This window comes from Hemitrygon akajei, chromosome 10 (genome assembly GCF_048418815.1).
Source record: "Hemitrygon akajei chromosome 10, sHemAka1.3, whole genome shotgun sequence".
NCBI lineage: Eukaryota > Metazoa > Chordata > Chondrichthyes > Myliobatiformes > Dasyatidae > Hemitrygon > Hemitrygon akajei.
In genome coordinates, this window is record NC_133133.1 from 49304649 (window position 1) to 49326368 (window position 21720).

A 21720-nucleotide genomic window follows, 5' to 3' on the forward strand; every position below is an offset into this window, starting at 1 on the left:
TCATTCTTGCAGGGATAAATGTGGGGAGGGACAAGTGGACAAGATAGTCAGAGAGTGATCACTATAGAAAACAGGTAGGATCCCATTGGAGATGACAAAAGTTTCAGGAGAAATCAAAGACACAGGATACATACCAAAGAAGATTCTAAAGGGAGGATGAGGCAACTGTGGCTGACAAGGGAAGTCAAAGATAGCATAAAAGCAAAAAAAAAAGGGGCATAAAATGTAGCAAAAATTAGTGTGAAAGTTGGAGAATTGGAATGCTTTTAAAAACCAACAGAAGGTAACTCGAAGAGCCTTGAGGAGAGAAAAGATGAAATATGAAGTATGCTAGCCAATAATATCAGAGGATACAATAAGTTTTTTTTCAGATATATGAAGAGTACAAGAAAGTCAAAGGTGGATATTGGACCACAGGAGATACACTGTGAGGTTGTACTGGGGGATAAAGAAATGGCAGAGGAACTTAATAAATATTTTCATCAGTCTTCACCGTGGAAGACACCAGTAGTGGACAAGAAATTTAAGAGTGTCAGGGGGCAAAAGTGAGTGCACTTGCTTTTCCTAACAAGAAGGTGCTTAGGAAGCTGAATAGTCTGAAGATAAATAAGTCACCTTGTCCAGATGGAATATTCCCCAGGGTTCTGAAAGAAGTAGTTGAAAAGATTGTGGGGGCATTAATAGAAATCTTTTAAGTATCACTAGATTCTGGAATGGTTCTGGAGGACTGGAAAATTGCAAATGTCACTCCACTCTTCAAGAAAGGAGAAGTTGGTATTCCGCAGGGGTTGGTATTGGGACCAATTCTTTTCATGATCTGAACGTAGCTGGAGGTCGGGTGGTGTTGAGGAAACAAGGAGTCTGTGGAGGGACTTAGACTTGCGGAATGGGCAAAGAAATAACACATGGAATATAGTGTAACGAAGTGCATGATCATTCACTTTGGTAGAAGGAATAAAAGCATAGAGTATTTTCTAAGTCAAAAATCAGAGGTGTAAAGGGACCTTGGAGTCCTTGTGCAGGATTCCCTGAAGATTAACTTTCAGGCCTAGTTGGTGGTGAGGAAGGCAAATATTAGCATTCATTTCAAAAGGACTAGAATATAAAAGTAAGGATGTAATGCTGAGGCTTTGAGGCATTGGTCAAACTGCACTTGGAGTATTGGGTGCAGTTTTGGGCTCCTTATCTAAGAAAATATATCCTGGCATTTGGAGAGGTTCCAAAAGAGATTCAAGAGAGTGATTCCCGAAAAGAAAGGGTAAGTAGTAGTTGATGGTTCTGGGTCTGTACTTGCTGGAGTTTAGAACAATGAGGGGGGAAATCTTGTTGAATCTATCGAATATTGAAAGACCTAGATAGAGTGGATATGGAGAGAATGTTGCCAATAGTGGGATGATCACAGACCAGAGGACACAGCCTCACAGTTGAAGATACCCATTTAGAACAGAAATGAGGAGGAATTTCTGTTGTCAAACAATACTGAATCTGTGGATTTGATTTACACAGCGGCTGTTGAGGCCAACTCATTGGGTACATTTAAAGTAGGTTATGGGGAGAAGGCAAAAAAAACCAGTTCTTAAACAAGATTGCTTTCTATGTATACTAGACATGAGATTTGGTTGGGGAATACATTTAGGATAGCATTGCCCATTAATGTGTTGCTGTAATTATGTATGGATCTGGCCAACTGTGGGAATTACTGAGGAATTGGATAATGTATTGGTTTGGCACATATTCTTTGGACCAAGGAAGTGAGAGGTTAATCTTGAACCCAAATATCATGAAAGTGCAAAACCTCTTTCAGAATCACTGATGTTCTCTGAATTTTTTTAAGTGCACATTGCCTTTGTTCATTAGGTGCATCTTCAAGGAGCTGCATCACTGCTTCCCACATTATTCAGAACTAGATGGACAAGGAAGTTGAACACGATGCTCTAGCTACATCCAGAAGGCTATGGTTCAAATCTTGCATTTGGCACTGAATAATTGCGAGTAAATTCCAGAACATAGCACACATTTTGACCATTTAAAACTTGTTAGCTGAGTTGTTAGTACTGAGGCCCTATCATTAGCTCTACTGTGATCAGCAGCTCAGTACAGCTTAGGGAATCCATAAGCTACCTATCAGACAAATTTCTTACTCTCGTCTGCTCATATTGTGTAAGAAGAGGGGGAGCCTAATCCATTTGCAGATCTTTGTATTTTCTTAATCAGTGGATTTGGTTAATTGGGTCACAATGGGTCCACTATATTTTGAGCCAATGAAGCAGCTATCCCAGTTAGCCGAAGTTTCATGAGAACAGTTAAAAAGACAAACTACCATGTCACTGAGTAAGAAATGATGTATGTAAGTGAAACACAAAACAAATTAGAGGGCTACCAATACTACAGTACTATAAAACTGTCTTAATTCCTAATAGTTATCGATGGAGGAATTCATCCAGTGTACACTGCCAAGTTCTTTTGAATGTAAGTGAACAAAATCAGCGCAGACACCTAGTGCAGATAGTGGACTTCCTTCATTGCCCTCCTGCATGACGTTAGTGTCATAATCCAATAATAAATTGCCTGGCATCCTATGTCGTCACCAGCTCAGGTCATCACTTTCCTTGTCTGCATATTCCCGCTGCTTTTTGCATCAGCATCCATCAGACCAAATGGATACCATAACAAAGCACATGCAGCTGATGCTATTTATGAATTGTTCGCTCAAAGTACAGTGTAATGTCCAACGGCAACTGACGCTAGTTAGAAACTGTTCAGCAAGTCTCCTGTCCCAATAAAGTGGCGTAGTGTCCCAAATAAGTGATTGTACCAATTTGTACATGTTTCCTCAATAGTATTTCTTCCTCTGCATTTTAAAAAAAAGTTTGTGTAAGCCACCTCTTTTAGACTCTACCAGATGTCAAGTAATCTGCTTAACTCCCCTCACTGGGTACATTCATGCCATTTGTGTTATCCAAGCAAAGCATAACTAATTGGACAGCTGAAAATGGTGATTTGGTGAAGGTCAGATGTAATGTTTGCCACAGCTAAAACATCTACTTACATTTTCTCTCTCAAGTAGATTATATGTAGAGAAAAAGACAGAGCAGAATACAAAGCTGTTATACAGTGGTTAAATGTAAAGCAATTTTAATAGAGCTCGGGGATATTTTATGCATCTTATGGAAGGTGTGGTCCAGGGCCTGTGACCAAGTTGTTGCTAAGTCATGGACATAATTTGTATTTCAGAGCTGTGCCAGGTAATGGAAAGCTGGTGCTATCTGTTCTTTAAAGGCAGCTGGCACAGAGCTGCATCTTGTAAACCAAGTTGTATTTTGTGCAAGCACTGAACTTATAACCAAACTCTACATTAAAAAAATCTACATGTAACTAGAACTAAGATAAATCCAGGATCCTTAAAAATTGAACTAAGAGGCAAGAGAGCCATCACACCAGCACAAAGAATCGCCACCTATTGGAGGGAACTGGTAAAGTGAGTGAGGTAGCATATCTGCAAAGTGAATTGCAAATATAAAGTAATAATTATGTGAGATTCCAACTGTTCCCAAGTTACCAGAAGGAAGGACTATGGGAATGAATAAGGAAAAAAGTTTTTTATAAGTTTACAGAATGATCTTTTTGCTCTGTCCATCAAGGGGAAAAAAATCCTGAAGAATGGACCAAAGAGATAAACATAAGTGCAGGGGAGCAATACAGTAAAGTTCAAGATAAAAATTGGAGTAAATTATGTGGGCATTTGGGTAGAAGTAAGGAAGAACTACACGGAAATCTTCAAAAGTAATAGAATTTCGGCAGCATTTTAGCACAATGCCTTATAGTACCAGTGACTCAAGTTCAATTCCTGCTACTGTCTGTAAGGAGTTTGTACGTTCTCCCCGTGACCACATGGGTTTCCTCTGGGTGCTCTGGATGGTGGGTTAATTGGGCATTGTAAATTGTCATGTGATTGGGCTAGAATTAAGTCGGGATTGCTGGAAGGCATGCCTAAAGAGCTGTTCCATGCTGCTTCTCGATAAAACTTTCAAGAGAAATGTATTTTTTTAGAAAAGCTTTATTGGGCATGATGAATGAAGAACCGATGAGAAAAGTAAATACGATGAAAATAAAAAAAACACTTTGAAGTTAAAAGATAGGACCAAAAGGATTTTATAAGAGGCATTTAAACTAAAGTTATTGGGAAGCAAAAAGAAAACCTGAAAAAAAATCAACTTAAGTATTAAAAAGCATTCTTTTTCTAAGACATAAATAAAGAGGAAACTGGGCATAGGATATCTAATCCTTGAGTGGAATGAACTTGCGGATGACAATGGAAAGGTAAAGAAATTGAATGACTAATAGAAATCCTAGTTAGAACATAGAATAGTACAGCACATTACAGGCCCTTTGGCCCACAATGTTGTGCCAAACCTCAAACCCTGCCTCCCATATAACCCCCCACCTTAAATTCCTCCATATACCTGTCTAGTAGTCTCTTAAATTTCACTAGTGTATCTACCTCCACCACTGACTCAGGCAGTGCATTCCACGCACCAACCACTCTCTGAGTAAAAAACCTTCCTCTAATATCCCCCTTGAACTTCCCTCCCCTTACCTTAAAGCCATGTCCTCTTGTACTGAGCAGTGGTGCTCTGGGGAAGAGGTGCTGGCTGTCCACTCTGTCTATTCCTCTTAATATCTTGTACACCTCTATCATGTCTCCTCTCATCCTCCTTCTCTCCAGAGAGTAAAGCCCTAGCTCCCTTAATCTCTGATCATAATCCATACTCTCTAAACCAGGCAGCATCCTGGTAAATCTCCTCTGCACTCTTTCCAATGCTTCCACATCCTTCCTATACTGAGGCAACCAGAACTGGACACAGTACTCCAGGTGTGGCCTGACTAGAGTTTTGTAGAGCTGCATCATTACCTTGTGACTCTTAAACTCTATCCTTCGACTTATGAAAGCTAACACCCCATAAGCTTTCTTAACTACCCTATCTACCTGTGAGGCAACTTTCCGGGATCTGTGGACATGTACCCCCAGATCCCTCTGCTCCTCCACACTACCAAGTATCCTGTCATTTACTTTATACTCTGCCTTGGAGTTTGTCCTTCCAAAGTGTACCACCTCACACTTCTCCGGGTTGAACTCCATCTGCCACTTCTCAGCCCACTTCTGCATGTATATGTATGTGTGCAAGATTAAGTAAGAATAGTTCATAATTGAGGAGAGTACAGCATGTGAGATCACTTATTCGTTATTTGGATTAATAATTTGAAATTAAATAACTTGCAATCATAATTTGAAAGTGATACAATATTTGGCATATAGCTAACACAGAGAGCCCATTTCAATGCAGAACATGTGAATTCTGGGCAGATGAGTAATGCATGAGTTTTAAAAGACTGGAATATTATGATAGGAAAATCAGAAACATCATGTACATGTAAGAATAAGTAACCAAATGGTACAACAAAATAAAGTGGTCTGTATGTAAGGTGAACAAATATTAACTTCAGCGTTGAAGGTCAGCAAAGATGTTAAAAATGCTGGGATTTATTACAGAATTCAAAAGTAATACTGAAATTGTTTGGGACCATTGTCAGGCATAGTTTAATTCTCGTTTCCACTGAAACACTGAGGAAACTAGTAAAAAGTTTTAAAAGGGTGATACCACGAATTAGAGATTACATCTACAAGGAACACAGGTAGATGGTTTTTTGTTAAGGGAGGGAAGCTTGTAGGACATCTGGTAGAGGTTTTAGAAGTTTATGAACATGTCAGGGTAAGTGTAGAATATTTTAAGTTTTGGTTAAATCAGAATCTAGGGGAGTAAAGCTGGATGAAATAAAATTTAGAAATAGAGAATGTTTAAAGTTTAGATTTAGTGACCTTAGAAAACAAATTGCTTAGAGGCTTTCAAAAAGATAAAATTGCATGATACAAGAGGGAAAAGATGTGTTGAAAATTTGAGATGAGTTGGATGGAATGGGTTGAAATATTAATAGTTCGAATGCCAGTGGGACTGTTGCATGCAGTATATTCAATGTAATTGCATATGCTAATGTATTCCAGATGGAAGGGCCTTTAATTCAGAATTTTATTTCCAGTTTATTAATTGCATAGAGGAAACTGGTAAATGGGTCTGGATTCATTGCAGGGTTTCAGTGCCGGCTACCTCTTCAACAATGATTGGCTCAACTACTTGTTCCACCTACTATAGCACATCTGCTGCCAAGGCTGAACTATTGAATAAGATGAAGGACCTTCCCAAAATGGCAGAAGACTGTATGGAAGAGGATGAGGAAGAGGAAGATAACAAGTTGATAGAAAAAAAGGTAATACAACTGTTCCTTTTATGAAATGGCCTCAGATAATGAAAGGGAGGTGTAATACAGGCTTTCTCTGAAATTCTGTTCTAGCAAACTGCTGTTACATTGCTCCAGGTCTGTGCACATGCTGCTTCTGCTCAGGGATAACTTGTGCTTCTTGGAGAAAACATTTTTTCATATACTTTTCTACTCCATATTTTTTCTCCTTAATTTCCACAGCAACAATTGATCTGCAGTCTTAGCAGGAAACTCAGTGTATTGCATGAAGCCCAGAAGAGCCTCTTGGAAGACATCAGTGCAAACTGTGCCCTGGGGGAAGAAGCAGAAAGAATGGTGAACAATGTCTGCAAACCAAATGAGTTTGATAAGTACCGAATGTTCATTGGGGATCTGGATAAGGTCGTGAATCTCTTACTGTCTCTCTCGGGTCGTCTTGCAAGAGTGGAAAATGCCTTAAATAATTTGGATCCTGATGCAAATGAGGAAGAAAGGGTAGGTCGTGTTAGCAAATACTATTTTACTGTGCATTCATTAGATTCTCTGTAGATATTCAAAGTGTTTCTGAAAAGATAACAGATGCAATAGAACTTGGTGCTCATTTGCATCTTTCTCACTCTATAGACATGAGCAATTAATCAAAGATAACTTTTCAGTTCATCATTACATGCAAACATACAAATTAGAAGCAGGAGCTGGCCATCTAATAAAAGTCATGGTTGATCTTGTATCCAGCTGCATTCTTGCGTTTTCCCCACATACTTTAGTGTTCAGAAATCCACGGATCTCTGCTTTAAATGAACACCATGACTGAACCTCACAGCCCATCTGGTTAGAGAATTCAAAAGTTTCTTCACTCTTTGAGTGAAGAGATTTCTTCTCTCTCGTTGATGTCCTTAATGACCCCTCCCACTTACTTTGAGAATATGATGGTTCTAGACTCCTCAACAAGGGAAACATCTTGCTGCATCTGGACTGTTAAACCCTTCAAAAATTTAAGATTCAATGAGATCACTTCTTGTTTCTCTAAACTGCTTGAGAATACAGGCCTAGACCATTTGTTTTCTCCTCAAATGCCAAAAAATACTCAATATTCCAGGTGCAGTTTGTTATTCTCCCCCCTCCCCTCACTTTGGAGAGGGCTGCCTTGATGTTGCCAAGGCCACATCAGTTGTGTTGGGTGGCTCTAAAAGATTCTTATGCCAGAATCAAACAGAATCATGGAACTCTGACACCAGAGGAAGTCTTTTATCACATCAGTTTCAGGTGAGCTTTTTTTTTTAGAGCAATTCAATCAGTCCCATTTTCCCGTATTTTCACTTTGTCTACAAATGATTTTTCCTTGTGCACATCAGATTCCCCTTGAGAAACCCTGATTGGCTCAGTCTGTATTCATTTAAGTTTTTCTTTGCTTTCCCCATTGAATATTTGCCTTTATATCTATCCCTTGGTCCTTCAAACCTCCACAAATGAATGCAGTTCCTCTATATTCACCGTATCTAAGCTCATTAGGGTTTTATACTTTTAACAAGTTTTCTTTCCTCACCCTTCCAGTCTTTGTAGCTGAAATACCTCATCCTTGGATCTTTTCCAACATAGCACTACGTCATTTACATCCTTCCTAACATTTATTAACCAGAACTGAAATGCTGTGGCCTAAACAGTTGTTCTTAATGTTGGAGGTTCAATATAATCTTACAGTTTTTGTACTTGGAACCTTTATAAAAGTCCAGAATCCCATGTTCTTTATGAACTGTTCTCTCAACTTACCCAAGTACTTGCAAATGTCTATGTGCATATACACTCATATTTCTCTGATGTTGATATCATTTAGAACTAAAGTTTCGTACTTCTATCATATACATCATTCAAGTAGTAAGGTGTATTGAATTTCATCTATTGTTTGTCTATTCTGCTAACCTCTCAATGATCTGCAGCAAATTACTGAAGACCAATGAAAGCAGACATCCCTGTGCTAATTCTTGTAGAACAATTTACTAAGTTCCAGTCTTAAAACAAACTTTTGCCCTGATTCTGCCTTTTATTTTTATGCCCCTGATCTTTGAATTCTAAGAGTTTCAATTTTACTAACCAGATTTCTCTTTACTTTGAAAATGCCACCTTGTATAAAAATTCATACAGATGAAATTTACTATGTTCAGCTTCTGTTCTCTCATGAAAAATAATTTGCTAATGAAAACTGAAAATTTGGAAAGAATTGGCAGATCAGGCAACATCTGTAGAAAGAGGTTTCTTTTCAGGTCAGAGGCTCTTCATCAGAAGAACCATTTCACTTCTCCATGTGGGGGAAAAGTCCTTGCTCGATCTTAGAATAAATGAAAGCCTTGTCCCTGTATTTGTGTTGTTACCTGGTAATCATGGTGAAAACTTACTAATGTAAGTGTTGTGTGAGAACACAATGGAGCTGAATTATGACAACTGCAATAGCCACCTAGCCTGTTGGTATTCACAACGTGACTACAGTTAGATGGTTATAATGTTGCATGATCATGTTTTCCAACATAATGTAATGCCTAGGAAACAATAAAGGAAAATGCAAAAATCAAATGAAGATGAGACTAAAGCAGTTCCTTCTAAATTCCAGCATGCACTGAATGAAAAGAAAAAGCAACTCTCAGCACAACTTGAAGAGGCCAAAGAGCTAAAGGAACACGTGGATCGCAGGGAACGTGCTGTCCATGATATTCTGGTTAAGCATTTGTCAGAAGATGAGCTCCAGGATTACACTCACTTTGTAAAGATGAAATCTGCTCTCATCATCGAGCAGCGAGAACTGGAAGATAAAATCAGACTTGGTGAAGAGCAGCTCAAGTGTCTGAGGGAGAGCTTATCTCATGGAGCATGCAAAGATAACATCTGAAATCACTGAGTAAATTTTAGCCCAAGTTACTAACCACAAACCTTTCAAATTCCAAAGCAATGGGTTCACTTATCAAATGTGTTTCTAACCAGTGTTTTAAAATGCAGAATGTGATTGATGATTGTGAACTTTAGCCTTGCTTATCATGTTATCTGTAATTCTTCAGTTGTAATAGCTCATCTGAAAGTAAATATGTGTAGCTTCCATGCAACTGGTCAAGACAACTCATATACTGCTGGGTCACAGAGATCGGGAAGGACCCATTTTAATTTTCCGTCTGATATCTTAGGGTATGTTTAAAAACCTCACATAACTTAGAGTTCAGGAAAGGAGGTTACCTTGGATGCCTGATTATTACTCAGTAAGACTTGGGGGTGAGGAGGACAGAATCAATGTTGGCTGAGCAGCATATTGAGTTTGAGTATTATGGTTCTTGCAGTTAGATTATTATTTCGACTTGCACAAAAGTGATGAATTGAACAAAGCACTCGAGGGCTATCAGTGCAATGTTAAGAATCAGTGCCTTCAGCAGAAAATTATAAGATGTTCATAATGTTGATAGTAAATTGATTTGTTTTTGAAATCAGCCAAAATGACTCAATTCAATTTTCTAACAATTTTCTAGAGTTGAGTTGCATCGTATGCTAGCACCAGTGAGAAGCTGCATACAAAGGATATTCGTTCTTGGTTGCTGTTATTACACTAAATAACACTTGTAAATCAATTTTTCCCCAAATTTTTCTTCTTGTAGTTTTATTTTGGGTGGTTCAGTGTCTACTATTAAATAGTTACACTTAACATTGTATAGGTCACTTGACAAATCCTTGATTTAAAAAAAAATCCTACTGGGCAATTATTTATTATGACTTTTAATTTTTATTACTTTTGAAGGTGTGTAAGTGCCTTTTTCATGAAGGGAATAAACTAGATGGACCACAGTGCATTTTAAAGTGCCACAGTGCTGGCTTTTGAAATCAGATCCATTGTATTGTTTGTATACAAATAGCACCCCAAAGCTTCATGTTGTTGCTTAAAGACAAGAATTATGACTTTATCATTGAGAGATGACTTTATCATTGAAAGATAACTTTATTATATATAATTCAAATAAAAATACTTTCAATTTCTTCTGAAGGTTTATGAGTAAACCCAACAACCAATGTAAAAATAGCAAGATAAGCTGGAAAAGTCCTTGTCCTCAGCAGGGTGAAAGACGAAAATCAGCTACTCATCCATTTTTGGTCATCTTTGCTGAAATGTGTGCTTGTTAGCTGAGAACAAGATTAGGTCTTACTCTAAGAATTTTCCAGCATAATAAAGCCCAAAGATGGTGGTCATTTGGGCAAAATATTCTGCACAGCTGGCACAGTGAGGGCATCAGAAATGAGCAAAGTGATGCTTCTGATTTTTTAAAAAAAGACTCTTCACTTTCAGGTTAAAAGTTTAGTGAAATTGCCCATTAATCTCAGAACCATTGAAAATTTCTGAGTCCATTGGCAGATAGGATTTGGTATGTGGTTACCTCATTCCAGCTGTCCATAGCATGCTCTGGAAGTATAATAGAGCAATGAGTTTGTGGCATCTATAGGTAGATCTGACAGCATTGCAGTCACAACTGTTTTCATTCCAATAATAACTAAAGCAGTTTCAGTCCTTTTCATAATGATGGCATGTATACTGTATATTTGGAAACTGTCATTTATGTGATTTCAGTAGATGTGAATTGGACACTACAAATATTATCAAACTGGCAGCTGCACTCATCATTAGAAGTTCAGTTACAATAAATTTAAAGATAGGCATTCCATTTACTATCAGCATTTGAAGATGTAGTAAAAAGGAATGTAGTGATGTTTTCTTGGTAGGTGCATTAGAATAAAGGAGAAATACAAAACTGCTTGATAATGAGCACATTTGAATGATTGTGCAATTTATGATTTGTATGCAAAGTATAATTTCTCAAATGTGACAGAATCAAACAGTAATTCTCATGTTAAAATTAGTATTCAAAACTGGAATTTCTGGATCTCTACTTAAAATTACGTACCGAATTTTGTACATTGGACTGTAGTCCATAAAACTTTATCAGGGTATCTCAATCAGCATCTAGAAATCTTTCTGCAATGTTCTGTTAGTATAGTTTACTGCTTAAAGCATTTCATTCAAAAATTGGCATTGAAGTAAATGTCCCAGCTGTTTTGCTAATTAAAGCAGTAAGATTGCAAGGAGAAGTTTAGGATCCAGAATACTTCGAATTAGATTTCCCAGAGATTTGCCAAATTAAATCCTAGGGTCTGTATTTTATTTTATTATTTCATGTTTTCGCAAACTAAATCAACCAGATTGAAAGCTGATTGTATCATGTGTATGCCAGTGACTCCATTTTCAGAATCTATGATTTGAAGTCAGCTGAAGTAAGTTGCAGATATACTGGGGTGCAAAGGAAATAAGGACAAATACCCAGGATAGTATTGATGGCAGAAAGCTGATTGGGGGAGCTAGTGTGCAATGAAGAGCATATGGACAGCAAAAGTAGTTTATTGTTTAAAGTCTTGTGTTCAGCTGGAAATTCTCCTGTCCCTTTTACCCTCACAGAATTAACCTCAAGAAAGCCATTAAGCCTTTCATCTGGCTCGTGGAATCTGCTCTATGGATCTTTAAAAACATAGTTTGGATGAAAGGAGATCTTCACAGCATTCTTCAACAAAAATTCAGTGCCAAGTCACCACCCAAGATTAGATTAGTTATACTGACCACCACTCTGCCTTCATTATACCAGAAATGGTCAGGTTGAAATTGGGTTGGATGGAATGCCCATTTATTGTTGCATTTTACCCACCTCGGCATCCTAAGCAATAGGTAATCTTACCCCAATATGAGGCTTGATTAATAAAGCTCTTCATTTGTTGTGTGAAGCTCAGAGACTGTTCCTCATTATTGGCAAATAAACACTGAAATTCTATAATGTTAATCAGTATTTTCTTTTAATCACATTCTTTCGGCATTCTTTTTTAAATGATGTGTGGGATTTTTCTGTTCTGTTTTGTATTAATCATGTCACAAAGCAGAAAAATAATTTGCCACTAATGACAGATTAGGAATCACAGGTCAGTCCTTTACGTTTTAGGTATAATCTTTACATGCCTCAACTTCTAATTCAGAACATAACCAATTCAGATGATAATCCTCCAATTAAAATATTACAAAAATGTCATACAAATGTGTATTAAATCAACCAACTCTGCACTCCCCTCTTTTCACTCTTACCCTTACTCATGTTCTTGCCCCCAACATTATTTGAGATGTGGGAGATTTCTATGTGAAAATAATGTTTATTTTTAAAAATGGTAAATTGAATCATCATCTGTGTAGATTAGAGTTGTGATCTATTTAATGGTACTGTTTTAATGTTTCTGCCCATTCTATTGAGTCATAATTAAGCAGCTAGACGTTGAATAAAAACACAAAATGCTGGTGGAACTCAGCAGGCCAGACAGCATCTATGGGAGGAGGCAGTGACGACGTTTCGGGCTAAAACCCTTCATCAGGAGTGTGTCACTGCCTCCTCCCATAGATGCTATCCCCTGCTGAGTTCTGCCAGCATTTTGTGTTTTTATTTATTTCCAGCATCTGCAGATTCACTCGTGTTGCCTGTGAATTCACTACTGCGAAGCTAGATGTTGAAAATCATTAACTTGCCCACCAATTTAAATGTTCAGAACTTAATCAACCAGTCCATCCTAGACTGCATAACATCATTTATCCACTAGATGGTGACACAGCTCTGTTTAAGCAGCAATCCAAACCGGTATATTTCCACTTGACAGAGTGCAAATATATTGCAAGTGTATTTCCAAATCATGTTTGAGATTGAACTGTGGGGAAAACTAGTGTTTGGATGCAGCATATAGGAAAATTACACCTTCTAATATCTGTTTATTATTTTAGTCAGAACCCTGAAGTATGTCCCTTGTCCCAAAGATGACTCAGAATTTCCTAGAATTTTCAAACGTAATTACACAGAATTCTCACATAACTATATTCTCCTAAGACAGTGAAGGAAACTATTAAACTCTTTGAATCATTGTCAGGCAGGCACCTCCCAGTCTCCACTCAGGCCTTTTAAACCCAGCTCTCATCCACAGCCCCTGTTCACACTGCAAAGCAGCCAGCCTCAACCAGCTGCACTTGGCCTTCAATTACCTTGCTGCCTTGTCCTGTTAAGTATCTGATCTCTCTTGTTTTGAGGCCTTTCATGGCTTGCTATTTTGCAGTTTATCAGCAAAGTACTGCTTACTGCTAAAAACATCTCCACTGCTGTACATTTTCTGACAGGATGAGTGAGCCAATGATTAAAGTAGCAGAGTACACTTGCCTAAAAGAAGTTGTCCATCGACAGGAGTGCAGCAGTGCCCATCTGCTCACCACTCAACCAGATCTCCATCTCGATACAGCAATGCTGCCCAGTCAATCTCCTCCCTTGAAGCCCCAAATTCCAGTACCCAGTTGCACTTCAGTTCCACCTATCTGTTTTATGGACCAAATTAAGATTGCCTTTGTCATCTTTCTCCTGACTGGCCGAGCACTGACCTGGGCTGCTGCTAAAACCTTAACTTACAATAAATACGAAGAACTCACTGCTAAGATGCTGCGGGGATTTGACCATCCAGAAGGTGGAAGGGGGGCAGTGGATCAGATACTTTGCCTGCGTCGAGGTTCACGCTAGGTACTGGATTACGTCATGGAATTCAGGACCCTTGTGGCAGAGTGTGGCTGGAATATGGAAGCACTGTGGGCCCATTACCATCATGGCCCCTCGGAGCACTTGAAAGACTACCTGTCTACCTGGGAGATACCCACCAACTGCAAAGGTCTCATCTCTCTGGCCCTCCGAATTGGCAAGCGTCTTGTGGACCAACCCTCCAAATCACCAACCAAACCCCAGTTCCATTCCCAGAGCTGTTTCAGGCTGCAGGGCCTCATTATCAATGCCTGCAGAACCCACACAGGTAGGGAGAGCTCCCTTAACACCCTCAAGAGCATGAGCATGGGTGAAGAAACAACTTTGCACTTATTGCGAAGTCACCAATCACCAGTAAAGACGAGGGGTCTTCTATCTGGTAAGCTCCACCCGTCCTCTGGTTGCAACACCATAGTCCGACTCACTCTCTCTGTTGTCCACCACACCCCCCCCCAACAGCCCTATGCACACAGGAGGCTCTGATGGATTCCAGCAGAGCAAGCAACTTCCTGGACTGGACTTTGTGTGTGTGTGCAGCTCGGACTTTCTACCGAGCCTATCTTCCACCCTTACAGCAGCGTGGCCATTGACACACGTCCCTTGTGGTTCTGCATTGTCAGAGCATGCGCACTGTCTGTACATAGGAGAGCATCCAATTCCTCCTTATCAACTCGCCCTACTATCCTCTTATCTTGGGTTACCCCTGGCTCTCCTCTCATGACCCTCACATTGCCTGGTCATCCAGTTCACTGCAAACTTAGCCGATTTCACCCTATAAATCCATGGAGACTGAGAAAACTCTCGACCTCACCAGACTTCCACTGGAATACCACGTCTTAGCCATCGCCTTCGGTGAAAGAAAAGCCAGCATCCTGCTGCCTCATTGACCAGTTGCCACACCTGACAATTTGCATGTACATGATGGTGACCATGTGTTCTTAGACACTCCAGTGGGCCTACTCCTCGACCCTCTCCAGAAAGCCAGGTGCACCAGAGACTCTGGATTTTCTGCGACACTGGTTCTGATGGCCACTATGATCGCAGATATCAGTTCATCACTGTCTGCACCTGATGTGCCCAGTCCAATTCCTCCAACCAACAGCCCTCAGGACTCCTGTGTCCCCGATCCCCGAGGCCCTACATCATGATGGATTTCGTCATGGGTTTGCTATCGTCCAATGGGGACTTGGTGATTGTGACAGTGATGAACCAGTTCTTCAAGGTGGCCCACTTGATTGCCCTCCCCAAACATCCACCAGCTGCTGAGATGGTGGACCTGCTTCTCAAGCACGGAGTTCAAGTCCAAGGTTACCTCAGAACACGAGTCCACAATTTTGGCTCCCGCTTCTGTTGAGCCCCCTTCTCCTTTCTCCGCACCTCAGGGAGTTGTCCTCTCACTATCATCTGCAGACAGATGCTCAATCTGAAAGAGAATCCGCAAATGGAGACGTTTCTTCAATGCTTCACGACCTCTAACTCTTCCACATGGAAGATGTATCTGCTCTGTCCCACAATCTGCACACCTCTGCCACAGATATATCACCTTTTGAAGTGCTTCAAGGCTACCAACCCCATTGTTCCCCATGGTGGTCCTATCCTCCAGGGCCCTGGTTTGCTGAGGGTACAGAGGACAGTCAGCCAGACGATTCCAGCGTGGGTGGGTCCCTGACCACCTGAGATCAGCCCCTGCACACCACCTCCCACAAGTTCTTGCCCCGATTCATTGTCCCTTTGAAGATTATCCATCGCATCAACCAGTCACTTACCATCTCCAGTCGCACCAGCCCACAGGATCACACCGACTTTCCTTGTGTCCTGCCTCAAACCAGTTGTACATGGACCACTCAACCCACCAGAGCCAAGGATGGTGGAAGGCAGTCCAGTGTACATAGTTCGCCAGTTGATAGATTCATCATCTTGTGGACAGGGTGTGCAGTACCTGGTCAACTGGGAAGGTTATAGCCTGGAAGAGAGGTCTTGGGTGCCATCCAGTTTCATCTTGGATCCATCACTCATTGAGGAGTTCCATCAGAACCATCCAGATAACTCTGGGCCTTTGAATGCTGGCCATAGGACGGATGGTCCTGTCAGGTGCGCACAGGCAGGTACCTCCCAGTCTCCACACAGCTAACGAGCCACCTGTCATTCATTTCCAACTCACCATCTGCAACCTATTTAAACCCAATTCTCATCCATAGCCCTTGTTCACCCACCAAACCAGCCAGCTAAAACCAGTTGCTCCTAGCCGTCAGTTACCTTTGTTATTAAAATGCAAAATAACAAGCCCCAAGAGGCCACAAAGCAAAAGAGAACAGACACTTAACACAACAAAGTATCATTTACAGCTAAAATAGTCTCTGCTGCTCTACTTCTGGGTCGGGCCTCTACATTTCCTGGCAGTCAACATCCGAGTTACCCCTTCTATCCTATCCCCCCACTTACTCCCTGCAGCTTTGGGAATTGGGAGAAAACTGGAGAACAGAGAAGAAACCTAAGCATTCACAGGGAGATCATGAAAACCCCCCACAACTTCAGAAGTCACAATTGAACTCAGGCTGACCTCTGAAGCAGCGAAGCACCAAGGCTACCTACTATCCTACGGTGCTAACCGCAGTTTCACTACATGCAAGTTTCTCTGTTCATGAATATGCCAAAATATTCAATTGCTCATTCAAAAAAAAGCTGAACCTCATGCAATAAGAAAATGATCATGCATATTTCCTGCATTCACATGATTCTTGTACTGGTGGTGATATACTGTACAGTCCAAAATTTTGAGCAGCAAACCCTAGTTTCATGAGATCAGTGCAACTGTGATTCCTAAACTTTGTTATTTTCTCTTTTGTTTAAAGTAGGCTTCTTTTCGAGACATTTTTTCACATTTAAGTGAAAGTTCAGTCTTGCTACCTTGAATACAATTTGAATTCTGAAATATCAAAGCCAAAATTTAAGTGATATCTTTAAAAAAAATCATACATCTCCTTTCCATTTCAATCATTTTCTAATTTATTATAAATCTTCAATTTTAATTTATGTTTACTCAGAAAAGCATTCTATCTAACCTCTTTCTCTTCAAAATATTAACTAAACTTAACAATTGTTTTGAGTTTTAATTCCAGGTATTGCCTAGTTTAAATTTAGAAACAATATTCATTAAAAATATTAAACTCACCTTGAGGATTTTGAATCCCAGAGATTCCAAGATTTAGACAGCTCCTTCACAAATGTAACCAGCCATGTGCACCAGTGCTTAAAGATATAAAAATTGTATTTTCCACCTTGCATTCTTTAGCTTGTATATATAGTATTGCTGTGTTATTTCCAATTGTGGAATTTCAACCCATTGGCTTTAGACTAGGTTGAAGGTGACACTAACAAAGCCAATCTGTAGGAGTCTATGACTGAAAGAATATGGTGTCATTTGATCCAGTCATAACCAGCAGATTGATCCTCTTAGTATCTTCCCCTGTGAAGGTAGTGTGGTGGTGAGGGTTGTCTGTGGAGGGAGGTGGTGGAATGGTCTGTATTTGTTCAGGATGGAGCCAAGAAGTATTGTTAAAGGAAATCTTTTAAATATACAGATCCATATATTTCCTGAACTTTCCATGATATCTTGGATAAGGTATGGTAGCTCATCCCAGGTATATTAAAATGTGAGCAAAGTGAGGATCTTGAAGAATTGAACCATATCTGTGCAAAATTATCACCTTGCTACGAGAATCTCCAAATGCTTGTTATTGAAAAATAGACTTTAGTATTCTGAGCACCTTCTTGCTCTTTCAGTTGGTGTTTTGTTGTTGCTAGCTTGGAAGTATCATTGTAATGTCGTTAACCATTTCTGAGAAAGTTGATTTGATGGTGTAGGACTGTATAGGGGTTCAGGATTATGGGATACATATTTGCATTGGCAACAATAGGTCAACAATAGCTGTGCAATATCTGGGATTATGTATTATAGAAATAGGACAACTTTTGTGTGTGGATGTTGGGGGGAGGGGAGAGCAACAAATCAAGATTAGAAGAAAGCCATTAAGTTTTTGTTCAAGACTGTATGGCTCAGTGGAATGTGTGGTGCAGAGGAGAGGAATATTAAATAAAAATTGGAAGAAACATTTGAGTGGATAGATTGCTGAAGTGCTGCAAGTTAATCCTAGAACATTATTTAAGGCAATCCTAGAACATTATTTTGTAAAATTTATTCATCGCATTTTCTATATACAGTATTTATCCCAAACACTGTTATCCAGTATTGATCAGGAAACAACAAAATACACAGGTTCATGATTTGCAGTGTCGTGTCATGAAGCTGAGCCTTTGCACAAAACCAAAGTTAAATGATGTCTTAACCAAATTAAAAAATGAGAATTGCACAGCACCCAGCAGGAGAACGCAGTGCAGTTATTTTGGAATCTACTTATAAAAAGACGTTTAACTGAAGAATATATAAAAACTGTGAATAATTTATTTTTTTACTGTATATAACAGAACCCAATTTGACTAATAAGAAATGTTTGGATATTGCTATAATCAAAACATTTTTTCTTTATGTAGCTTTGAAAAATAAAAAGATTCAAAAATGTAGATATTTGAAATATTGGTGATAAAATAGTAAATTGTTTGGCACACATTGACAACTTTCAAAACAAGTCTTCTTCCAGATTATTCAAAATGAGTCTCTGCCTCTTCATTCCACACAGTTGGCTATAAATTCACATGAGTCAAATGTGATGCAAATTGATTTGATCTTTGAGCAATATTTAGGTTGGGAATATCTAAATGCAATGTAATATGTATTTTATATAAACACCTGTTAAAAAACTTTATATTGTATACATTGTGATTCTTTGGAACTGTGTTAATTTTTAAAGCAACTCAAATTGATTTGCATTGTCAACAATGCAAATGTCAACAGAGCAAAATATCAATTTAGTCTTATTTAACAAACTAATTTGCATTATTCCTGCTATACTGCTAAGACTGAAGTATTCATTTGATAAGTTATATTTGGCATCTTTAAATTTCATTCATAACTATAAAATAAAGTATTCCCATTTGTTTTAGGTTTGTCTTTATTTATTTCCTGTTGGTTGTTTGCATTTAAGTAGCCAAATGTATAATATTTAGATAAGAGGAGAGATATGGATCATGGCCTTGCTGGCTTTAGTTCCAAAAAACAAATCCACCCTTTTCCAAAAATTTGCCTGAAATTTAATTATCATGTCTGCTGTGGGAAGTCATTTTCACAATCGATGTCCAATTTTTCCATCCATTTAAATTCAGTACTACATTATTTTGCCACACACATCATAAGACAATGTGTATGGAATCAAATAATAACATTGGTGAATGAAATTGAACTGAGAACACCAGCATGAGGTGCAGCATCAAACAAAATTGTACCTTAATTGTTTGGAATATTTTAACAAATTTGTTAAATATTGATTCATGTAATTGACAAAATTTACATGTTTCACTAGATGTACTGTAGAACTTGGTTAGAAATTACTAAGGGCAACATTATGGAATATTATCTAAAGAATATTTCTTCTGATCTGTATTTGACCTTGTTTTGATACTTTATGCAAATTCTTCAAAATGAAAATCTATTTATTTTACTTTTATAATTATTTTCCATAAGGAAATGTGATAAAGTTCTTCTTGAAGCAGAACTCAAGGTATATATGAATCTTTGTCTTCATGTGCGTGTCAGAAAGGAACATTATGAATATATAGACAATGCGCATGTATAAGCTGTCCCATGCAAGATAAGATGCCCATTTTCTAAAATTTCATTAGAAGGCCTTGAATTAAGCTCTGTAATTTGTGTATGTTTCCTAAATTCCAATAAAATTCTGCAAAATTGTTAAGGCTCTGCTGGACACAATTGAATGCAAAAGGATTTAATGTTTTCCTGGCCATATATGACGAATAAACTCATCTCTGGCTTCCAGCCAGGTACAGGTATCAATTTTAACAAAGTTTTAATGACAAACTCTGCCACCTTCATCAAAGATGATGCCTGGGTATGTCTAGTCCAGTGGTATTTATACCCCCATCATCTGTTCCTCCTGATTGGTTTGTCCTCATCCAATCAGGTTTGCGCTGACCCAACTTGCTAACAATCGACTTCCAGTTCCTACTTAGAGCAAGACCTTTGTCTTTGTTAAAATTCTTCTTCGCTAGTTTTATTTCAATGGCTTCCTTCACCAGGCCGTCCCAAAAGTAATTGGCGTGGCATAGTAGTTCTGTGCCATCAAAATCAATCCTTTGGCAATTGCAAATGCAGTGCTCTGCTACGACTGATTTCTCCAGGTAACCCAATATTCCTTGATTCGGGTTTCCATTATGGTTATTTTTTACTAGAATCTTCACTGATATTCATACACCAATTAGTCTTATGACTCTATGTGCAATGTCTTTTTCACTGAAGGAGACATAACCAATTTGACTATCTGCTGGGTATGTTCCATCAACTCCTCAAAATATCAGTAAAGCAGAAGGACCTAGATCTTCTAGTGCGTATTAGGTAACTGAAATAACAGAACACCAGAAACTATAACATCAAAGACCAAAGTACTTTTGGTATTTTCATATATATTACACAGTTCCCGGGAGGGGGAAATTTAAGAATTACGGACTAAGAACTGAAGCTAGATAAGGGGATGGAGACTGGGTAAATTTGTGAGGGTGGGGAATGAGTAAATGATCAGAGAAACTGGTAAGGTAAATGGGTTGGAGGAGATGAGTACTTCTACTGTGAGTACCTTGGCAGAATGGAGACACTAGAATCAGGTCAAGCATACAAGAAAATCGCTTGGTTGAGTTGCCAGAGCGATTACAGTTTAACTCGGAGGTTAGTTCCAAATTTGGATAAGGCGATTTTCAAACAAACAGAATTGAAAGGGAGAAATAATGGCACATATCCAGGTTTCTAGGCAATGACCTTCCAACATAAGGACACTGGATAGCTATTAAACTCGGGTTCTTCATCACAACACTTTTATTTCCCTTCATGATGCACTGTGGCCTTACTTTCTCGAAAGTATGGAGCAGAAATTGGTCCTGTACTCTTCCTCATCCACAAACTTAACAGTTTATTGGATTATAGGTTTATCTATGAGCTTCCACAGTTATTTCTAAAGTCTGATCATTTATTCTTGAAAGGAAGCCTTTATATTTTGAGTATAAAAGATCTCTCATGACATTACTCAGTGGTTTAGTGAATACTGTTTTAAATATGCTGTGAAATATATTCAGTTAATTAATATAACCAAATATATGATACCAATCAAATTTGCAAAATTTCTTTAATGCAAAGTAGCATTGGAAATTATTTAAATACCTAGGCCTTCTGGATATTACTTCCTGATACTAGTATCTAATAACAGAGAGGTACAGCAAGTGGTAAACTGTGCAGTCTTAAAATTAGGTGACTGGAGAACACCATCAAAGTCTGTTTCATGCCTTCACTATTTCAAGAGGAAGAAAAGTCATGAATTTTCCTGTAGGTTAAAGTAACATGGTATCCTATTTTTGTAGTTCCAGATGTGTATGTCAAAACTAGCATTTATTGCTAATCCTCAATTGCTTTTAAGAATGGGGAAGTAACCTTCCGCCTTCAACAGCAGTAGGACTCTTGATAAAGTTACTTCCACAGTACTGCTGGATAGGGTGTTCCAAGAGTTAGATGTAGTGCTGATGAAGGAATGGTAATATGCAATGTTTCCAAGTTTAGGATAGTGTACAATTTGGAAGGGAACCCTGCAAGTGCTGAAGTTCCCAC

The 21720-nt window shown here is 38.8% G+C and overlaps 1 protein-coding gene across 4 annotated transcripts in view; it reads left to right on the forward strand.

Annotated features, from left to right (window-relative positions):
• LOC140734363 (uncharacterized) overlaps positions 1 to 18997 on the forward strand; it is a 140896-nt gene extending 121899 nt beyond the window's left edge. For 3 of the 4 annotated variants that reach the window (XM_073058228.1, XM_073058230.1, XM_073058231.1), the window contains 3 exons: positions 6147 to 6324; positions 6538 to 6810; positions 8921 to 18997. In XM_073058228.1, the coding sequence (XP_072914329.1) occupies positions 6147 to 6324; positions 6538 to 6810; positions 8921 to 9196 (727 nt within the window). In that variant the 3' untranslated portion in view covers positions 9197 to 18997. The remainder of the gene's footprint in view (positions 1 to 6146; positions 6325 to 6537; positions 6811 to 8920) is intronic. The other variant, XM_073058229.1, reaches the window with a different exon arrangement.
• The last annotated feature ends 2723 nt before the right edge of the window (positions 18998 to 21720 follow it).